At 43.2% G+C, this 9502-nt stretch overlaps 1 protein-coding gene across 1 annotated transcript; it reads left to right on the top strand.

The window, feature by feature from the left end:
* Positions 1-1297: 1297 nt before the first annotated feature.
* Positions 1298-9079, top strand: LOC308082091 (uncharacterized protein). Its single transcript, XM_080423704.1, has 4 exons — positions 1298-1363; positions 3862-4060; positions 5053-5188; positions 6421-9079. The coding sequence occupies exons 2-4, from the start codon at positions 3890-3892 to the stop codon at positions 7914-7916; spliced, it is 1803 nt and encodes a 600-aa protein (XP_080279830.1). The 5' UTR covers positions 1298-1363; positions 3862-3889; the 3' UTR covers positions 7917-9079.
* The last annotated feature ends 423 nt before the right edge of the window (positions 9080-9502 follow it).

The raw sequence follows: 9502 nt of genomic DNA, 5'->3' as shown, positions 1-9502 counted from the left end.
CAGAAAATACATGTTCAGACGGGTCACCAATTTCACCCAAGCAGAAAGTACCCATTTAGCAGCTTACATTTTATAGTAGCCTATTCCAATTCCAATTTAGTCTGATCATGTATTTATTTATTTAATCACTTCCAATTGAACTTGTTTATCCTGTAGCCTGTATGAGATCTCTCTCCTGATTGTATGAAATTGGTAACCTGACCAGAGAAAAACATTTTCTGTTTACTGAAGAGCTGGAGAGACGGAGATACCCCTGTTATTGAACAAACAAGTATAGGCTACTTTGTGAATATAGACCTATTAGACACTTACTTTAACAAAATAAAAAATATATTGTTTCGTTGTCCTGAATACATATCTGACCTGCTCACTGCCCAGTGGTGTAAAGTAACTAAGTACAATTACTCAAGTAAGTACTGTACTTAAGTACAATTTTTTACTTTACTGGAGTATTTCCAATTTTCTGTATTTTTTACTTCTACTCCACTACATCTCAGAGGCAAATATTGTACTTTTAGTCCACTACAATTATTTGAAAACTTTAGTTACTAGTTACTTTGCAGATTTTGTATTTGATATTATATTATAAAACATACATTAACCACATTAGCCCTATATATACATAGGCTATTTGAACATAGCTGATCTACAAGCTGAAGCTTGTAGATCTGCTATTTTCAAACATTTTAATACTTTTACTTTTGGTACTTTAAGTATATTTTGATGCCAATTTACTCATGTAACATTTTGAACACAGGCCTTTTACTTGTAACAGAGTATTTTTATATTGTAGTATTGCTACTTTTACTTAAGTAAAATATCTGAGTACTTCTTCCACCACTGTCACTGCCTGTAAACCAACCAGGCCTTTCAGATCATTAGACACTAAATCTGCAGCTGGCAGAGCCCTGATAGTCTCCTGGAGATTTCATGGACCCAGATATATCCTTATCCATAACTTTTATGATATAAATCATATCTATAGCCCTAGTAGTGAATGCAATTCAACTTGGTTGCTAAGAGCTGGGGGTCCCGACCCACAGGTTGAGAACCTCTGTTCATAGCAAACAGTGCAAGGGGGCGTGTTTGGACGCAGCGCTGTCACTCAAAACGGCCGTGGGGGCGTGTTTTGGGTAGAAGGAGCACCACGCAGCGTGAAGAATGGAATGCGGATATGCCCTGTCTGTCTGTTCAGTCTGATCTCAATGAGACAGTTCCTATGTTTGGAACTACAGCCCAAAGCGGCCCGCTTTGCGGCGAGATGAAAGCGTGTCGTAACTCTCTCTCTCTCTCTCTATCGGTCTGCTGCGGACAGAATGAGGAAATGGAGCAACAGTGCGTCTGAGTTTAAGAACCTGTTCAGGTAGGCTACAATATGAATATTTATGCTCTTCAATGATTGAATACATTGTTCAGTGATAGCTGTAGAATACAACTCTCGTAGACGAATTTATGATTCTGACGTTTTCAATCTACGAGAGTTGCAGGGTTCACCCCCCATGGAGAGAGGGACTTTCTGCACTATACCCCGTAGACACTCCAAACATGTACAAATTGAAAATAAAGGTGCTTACCCCCACGCCCCAAATGTTAACTGTCTCTACGTGGTAGTAGTTTAATGTAATAATCCATATCTTTCAATAAAGAAGTGTTTTAATGCCGTCTGTGGCCGAACGCCATTTTTTCACCCTCGTTTACTTCCTGTTTACATTTAGTGTAATTCTGGGTTTCACCGGATGTGCCCCGTCAATACCGCCCATTGGGAACTTCCGACAGAATCGGCCACAGACGGCATTAAAACACTTCTTTATTGAAAGATATGGATTATTACATTAAACTACTACCGCGTATAGACAGTTAACATTTGGGGCATGGAGGTAAGCACTTTTTATTTCAATTTGTACTTGGAGTGTCTACGGGGCATAGTGCAGAAAGTCCCTGTGTCCATGGGGGGTTAACCCTACAACTCTAGTAGATTGAAAACGTCAGAATCATAAATACGTCTACGAGAGTTGTATTCTACAGCTAGTTCAGTGATTTTGTTTATGTTTTGATTAACATTCTGACCTAAATTATATTGAGTGACTTAGAAACTCATTGTACAATTAAGAGTCAAGATAACATCATACACTAGCCCTGGTCAGTTAGAGAGAAGTCACTAACGCTCTGGACCAGGGCTAATCATACACTACAGTATGTGGTTATCCGCAAGCAGTGGTGGAAAAAGTACTCTAATGTTTTACTTAAGTAAAAGTATCAATACTGCAAGGTAGAAGTACTCTAGTCTATGTTACAAGTAAAAGTCCGGAATTCAAAATGTACTTGAGTAAAAGTACAAAAGTATTGGCATCAAAATATATTTAAAAGTACCAAAAGTAAAAGTACTCATTATGCAGAATTTCCTGTTTCACAAGTTCAACATGTATGCAAATCTTTTGAAAATAGCAGATCTACAAGCTCACAATGTGTCGCATTGTGAGCTTGTAGATCTGCTATTTTCAAATAGTCAAAGTTTAAATAGGGCTGAAGGGATAATGTATGTTTGTAATAATAATCAAAATCTTCAAAGTAACTAGTAACCTAAGTTTTCAAATAATTGTAGTGGAGTAAAAGTACAATATTTGTCTCTGAGATGTAGTGGAGTAGAAGTAAAAGTACTGAAAACTGGAAATAATCCACTCCAGTAAAGTAAAGTAAACCTCAAAATTGTACTTATAAGTACAGTACTTGAGTAAATGTGCTTAGTTACTTTACACCACTGATTATGAGCTCCTTTCTGTCAATCATTTCCCTGCAGGTGATTAATTATTGTGTCACAGTTTGGAAGCGCTCGTTTTCAATAACGCAACGTCCTGCTGCCTCCTGCATAGGCCTGTTACAATTATTACATAATCCTCTAATCACAATTATTTGAGATAATCGCAATTATTTTTGCATAATCGTCATAATCGTCTCCATGTTGAAAAATGTTTGTCAAATATTAAACTAAGCAGAAATAGCAGATCTACAAGCTTAGAAACAGGTGATACGTGGTAGCAAGCGTTTCCAAACTCCAAAAGTAAAAAAAATAAAAATGTATGGGTGTGGTTAACATATGACACATTTGTGTTAAATTCCTTCAGTAACTACTTAGGCCCAGAAATATAACAATTATAATATAACGAATAATAGTACTTGTATACTTTAGATAGCACAGTAACAGAATTGTATTTATAAGGTTGCTGTATGTGTGCAGGCCTGGCGTCACGGGGGGCGACGCCTCCTCAACCGGACCACCTCGCCCCCTAACTAAGTCAAGAATGCCAGTTAAAAAAGCGTGTTAAAAGGAAAATATTTAATTTATTTTAGAAATTCCATAGGTCTAGGCGTTGCCCCTCTTGAGTAAAAGATGAACTGTTTCTAAAATAAATAAAATATTCAATTTATTATTTTAGTTATAGAGGCCAATTATAATGTATTAAGGTATATTTGGCTTATCAGCCAGGGAAAGTGACGCGTTTCAAATAGTCTAAGTATGCGTAGGGCTTAAGTGGCGAATGTATGTTTTGTAATGATAATCAAAATCTACAAAGTAACTAAAGTTTTCAAATAATTGTAGTGGAGTAAAAGTACAATATTTGCATCTGAGATGTAGTGGAGTAGAAGTAAAAGTATTGAAAATTGGAAGTACTCCAGTAAAGTAAAAGTACCTCCAAATTTTACTTAAGTACTTTACACTTTACACCACTGGAAATAACTATTCGGCAGTGGAAATTAAATAATAATTAATAAAATGCACATCATTGTTCAAATGAAACATTGTTAATTTTCATACCCATGTGAGAGAAAGGCAGCAAGCGTATTGAAGTCTCCTCTTTTCAGGGCGTAACATTCTCAGCTGGTTGACAAGATGGAAGGAGCTGCATGGATGCATTGGGGGGCTGTGGAGACCAGAGAGACTGGCCTGGAGACGTTCACAGGGGGAGGAGGAGGAGGAGGAGGAGGAGAACATATTAGCACCCCCCATGGCCTGGAGGATCACAGTGATGGGAAAGTGGCTGGACATCCCAGTGAAACAGAGGTTAGTGGATTCAATGTGATCTCCTTCCTTTTGGAAAGGTTCACCTAGAATGACATGACCAACATAGCCTGGACACCAGGTTGAAAGGGTAACCGGAACGCTCGGTACAGCAACCTAGTCGGACCCTTTTTTTTCACTATCCCGATCCCAGGCTCCCCTAGAGTTAGTGTTGAAGTGTCCTTGAGCAAGACACTAAACCCCTAATTGCTCCCGATGAGCAGGTTGTTGGTGCCTTGCATGGTTTCCTCCGCCATCGGAGTGTGAATGTGTGTGTGAATGGGTGAATGTAATGCACAATCATTGTAAAGCGCCTTGGATAAAGGCGCTGTATAAATGCACCATTTACCATTTACAAGTGGCTCGCTTGGTTAGTTACAGCCCTTTATATTAAGTTGGTGAGAACAAACTAGAGCCTTATATTAACTTAGGAACCAGTTGTCGAAAAACTGTTAAACCAACGGAGGCGCTGCGTCTGAAGTGGACGTGAGATGCAGCGGTGAGCGAGCTCAGGTGAGCGAGTCGCCGTGCCGAGCCAACTAAGCATCATGCGAGTTACGTCCTGATAGGGACAGAATCATAAATCACCCCCCCCCCTGTAGTCTCGGTACCCACGAGATGTCAAACGTGGCCGAGTAGGTTCTGGTGGCCAGAAATACTGGTGGGTCTGACCATTAGCGCAAGATAAGGACAAAGGAAACATATGAAAAGTCTACTACAGGCTACAGTCAAGGTCGCCAGACTTGACTGGGTCCGACTATGTTGTTGTACCGAGCGTTCTTGTATTCGGTTGAAAGTCTTCAGTGTTCAATGAACAACTACATTTATTTTACTTATGATATACTGTAGCTCTTGTCTAGTCTAAAGGGAATAGTCTTATTTTCCCCCTGTGTGTGTGTGTGTGTGTGTGTGTGTGTGTGTGTGTGTGTGTGTGTGTGTGTGTGTGTGTGTGTGTGTGTGTGTGTGTGTGTGTGTGTGTGTACTGTGTAAAGCAGATGTCTATCAGTGATGTCCATCTATCCAATCACAACATGTTTCCTCAACACTGCATGAATTCCTACGGCTCTGCTGCCCCCTGGAGGACTGCTGCCTGCATGACTCCCATCTACTGCACTGACACTGAGACAGGCTGTGAGTAACAGACAGACAGACAGACAGACAGACAGACAGATAGACAGATGCTTTTTCAGCCCTCATAAAGTTTCATCCAGACTTTGTCAAGAGCAGAGTACATCCAAGGAGGTCTGCACTCAAGTCAAGGACGCCATAAAACATGTTGAGCAGAACGTTGCTGAACATTAAACACATTTCTGCTTCACTGTCTCAATGTGTGGATAATGTCCATGTGCTGATTGTATTGTACGTGATCTGCATGGTAGTGTACATTTGTCTGTTTTCTTAAATGTCATCATGATTTGAGTGCGTGGGGATCTCATTTTAAATAAGCCAGTTTAGAGGACCTTGTATTGTGAATTGTACTTCCATGTACTGTTTCCATGTCTTTTCTAAATCAAGTATTCAATCAATCAAACTCAGCAAAACTGAGCACAATGTGATAAAATATACTGATGACAAACTTAAAATCTGTCTGGCCAGATCCATAGTTTAAGTGGCCTTGTGGTTATAGTGTCCGCCCTGTCGGGGGTTCAGCCCCCAGCCTGGTCGAACCAAAGACTATAAATATGAGACCCAATGCTTCCCTGCTTGACACTCGGCATTGAATGTTGGTCCCTATGTCCTTATGACATACTAGAGTCACGTCCAGGCGCTGTTCTTGTACATCAAGCAGCCTCACACTACAGAAACAGGAGATAGAAGCACCATAGAAGACAGGGAAGCACCATAGGAAGCCATATACAGTTTACAGTTAGGGATTTAGCAGACGCTATTAATCCAGAGCGACTTACAGTAAGCAAGGACACAAGATAATGCATCATAATACATCAAATGCATAGAAATAGCAATCTAACAATAAAGTAATACATAAGTAAACCAATAATCTAATAATAACTAATACATACGTAAACTAATAACCTATCATCAGCCTACATTGAAACTATACATACTATAGGATGCCAGGTCAACAGTGACCTGGCATCTGTCTTTGGGCCCACATATGGGCCACATCTCTCAGGAATTGTTGTTTACCAAGGCTACTTTGATCCATAGATTCACATGGAATGGAGGTGCTTTGCTGTGTGGTGATTCACATATGTAATTTCCAGTGCGGCTTGTAAAAAGCATGTAAAAAGACAATAAAATAATCATTCCAAAACAATTCAATCGGTAGAAGAATAAATCTGATACAATCAGAAAATACATTGAGTTGTTCTCTGCTGACATAACCTCTCTCCTCCTTCTAGGTCTCTCACTCCTTCCTGTGTGTAAAGAGGAGGTTTCCCCTGAACAGCAGGAGAGGAGTCCCAGTCTGGTCCAGGTGAAACTAGAACCTCCACAGATTAATGAGGAACAGCAGGAGAGGAGTCCCAGTGTGGTCCAGGTGAAACTAGAACCTCCACAGATTAAAGAGGAACAGCAGGAGAGGAGTCCCAGTCTGGTCCAGGTGAAACTAGAACCTCCACAGATTAAAGAAGAACAGCAGGAGGAGTTACTTCAAAGACCAGAGGAGGCTGAATGGTCATCGTTGACATTACTAGCAGTGAAAAGTGAAGATGATGATGAAAACAGAGAGACAGAGCCTCTAGCCAGCACCTCAACTGAACACATGAAAACACAAGCTGATGTAGAGGACTGTGGAACATCACAAGCAACTATTGATGTCCAGCTCCTCTCTTCACACTGTTCTGAATCTGATACTGAAGACAGTGATGAGCAGGGGACCAGTGAACAGCAGTTAGCTTCAAACACACTGAAATCACACAAGACACAACGTGTGGAAGGACAAAGGTTGTCTCAGAACATGAACTCATCAAAACAAACACCATCCATGAGGAGTCAAACAGGAAAGAAAAGCTTTTGTTGTACAGAGTGTGGCAAATTCTGGGGTAGCAAGTCTGGTCTGGAGAAACACATGAGTATTCATACAGGGGAAAAGCCATTTGCTTGTTCAGTTTGTAGCCAACGTTTTAGACAAACTCCGCATCTGAAAAGACACATGTGCACTCATACAGGGGAAAAAACATTTGTTTGTACAGTTTGTAACAAAAGCTTTAACAAATCTTCAGATCTGAAAACGCACATGAGGACTCATACAGGGGGAGACACTGATGAGCAGGAGACCAGTGAACAGCAGTCTGCTTTAAACACACTGAAATCACACAAGACGCAACATGTGGAAGGACAACGATTGTCATTGAGCAACAAGCTGTCCCAGAACCTGAAATCATCAAAACAAACACCATCCATGAAGAGTGAAATGGGAAAGAAAAGATTTTGTTGTACAGAGTGTGGCAAAGTCTGTGTTTACATGTTTGAACTGAAAATACACCTGAGGATTCATACAGGGGAAAGGCCATTTGCGTGTTCAGTTTGTAGCCAAAGCTTTATGCAATTTCAACATTTGAAAGCACATATGAGGACTCATTCAGGGGAAAGGCCATTTTTTTGTTCAGTTTGTAGCAAACATTTTAGCCAACCTCAAAATCTGAAAATTCACATGAGGACTCATACGGGGGAAAAGCCATTTGCTTGTGAAATTTGTAGCAAAAGTTTTAGCCAAAAAACTAATTTGATAACACATATGAGGCTTCAAACAGGGGAAAGGCCATTTTCTTGTTCAGTTTGTAGCAAAATCTTTAACGTATTTTCGAGTCTGGAATCGCACTCAAGGATTCATACAGGGGAAAAGCCATTTTCTTGTTCAGTTTGTAGCAAACGCTTAAGCAATCTGAGCACCTGAAATTACACATGAGAACTCATACAGGGGAAAAGCCATTTGCTTGTTCAGTTTGTAGCAAACGTTTTACCTATACTCAACATCTGAAAGCGCACATGATGGCGTTGGAACAACAGATGTTCAGGAGGCGGGGATACACACCTTTACTCCGCCCCCTTTACCAATCTACCTGGCGCTATTTATACACATCAGAACTACCCAGAAACCCCTTACTCGCTTTTCGTACTTCGTACTCAAGCTCGTAGTTTCTGCATTTTGATCATGAGTTCACCGTCACTCGAACTATTCGCGTCCGATGACGACAACATCAGCGGGATCATCCCGAGGAGCCCAACGCCCATCACCAGGGGACGTCAGCCCTCCGTGATCTCGCCCAGTCAGCCCACCATCCCGTCCACTCAACCCAGCACTTCCCGCAGTACTAGAAGCAACTTACCTTCTAACCAGTCCCGCCGTTCCATCTCCCCCAGCGCCTCAGTTTCTTCAGCCTTTTCCAGGCGATCCAGCTTCTCCCTCCGGTCCACCATCGCTTCATCGCCCGGTCAGTCCACTCCAGCAAGGTCAGATCGGTCCCGTGCATCCACACACCATCGCCCGCAGCCCCGTGAACGGGAGCGGGGCCGACAACCCACTAGAACCTCAGACCACCAACACCGTAGAGCAGCTCGGAGATCCCCGCCGGCTATCCCAGCTACGCTGCCGCGCCAGCGTCCCAGCGTCTCCAACCGCTCGCCTCGCGGTTCTTCCAACCCAAGCACCCATACTCCGCCACCCGACATCAAGGACTGGACCACGGTGGGACTCCAGAAGCAGCTCCGTGCTCGCGGAATCGCTTTCCCCCGTTCCACCAACAAAGCAGGACTCTTCCAGCTGTTCACTGCAACACCGCCAGCTACAACAACAACACCGGGGCCTCCGTCGAGCCAGGCGCCACCCGATGACGTCACGCGCCGCGTCTCCCGGTTCAGCGCGGCGATTCCTGATGACGTCACCCACCGCACCGGATCCCTCAGGGCTGGCCAAGCAGCGCCTGCACAGAACACCGCCTCCACAAGCCAGCCTGCAGCCATATCCTTTATTCCGCTCACTACTACTACCAACACTACTCCTTCTTCCAGCATTTTACCGGTCAATGTCAACCCTGTGCCTGCCCCCCACCCATTAATGTCTCTTCTGTCTCTGTTATCATCCCTTGTCCAGCAGGCTGCACTTTCACCCCCCCCACACAACCATCCCTACATCCAACCCAGTTTTCTTCTGTTTCTGCTGCCACTCAAAACCCAAGCATTGCCGTGGCCACACCTGGCACCAGCGCTTCCCAGGCACCGCCTGTCTTCTTCTTTCCTCCCACGTATGCCACCCTGTCAAATCCCGTTGCCACAACCAGCGGTGGCATCGCTTCTCTTTCCCCCCCTGTTCTTTCCTGTCTTCCCCTCAATACCCCCTCCCCCCATCCACCCCCCCCCCCTTTTCTCTCTCCACAGCCCTACCAGTTGACCCACCGGCCAACGCGCTTTCTAGGAACCCCCAACCAATCCCACCTGCCCTCCGCAACCAGATTGTTCAGGGCAACCATGTCGACCTGGCTT

This window comes from Gymnoscopelus braueri (assembly GCF_963280865.1).
Source record: "Gymnoscopelus braueri genome assembly, chromosome: 3".
NCBI lineage: Eukaryota > Metazoa > Chordata > Actinopteri > Myctophiformes > Myctophidae > Gymnoscopelus > Gymnoscopelus braueri.
Note: the sequence above shows the minus strand (reverse complement) of the source record. Positions and strands in the feature narration are given on the sequence as shown.

Coding starts and splice junctions, on each gene's coding strand:
- LOC308082091 (XM_080423704.1), top strand. CDS start 3,890: ATGGAAGGAGCTGCATGGATGCATTGGGGGGCTGTGGAGACCAGAGAG. Junction 4,061..5,052: donor GACATCCCAGTGAAACAGAG/GTTAGTGGATTC, acceptor TGTGTAAAGCAG/ATGTCTATCAGTGATGTCCA. Junction 5,189..6,420: donor CACTGACACTGAGACAGGCT/GTGAGTAACAGA, acceptor TCCTCCTTCTAG/GTCTCTCACTCCTTCCTGTG.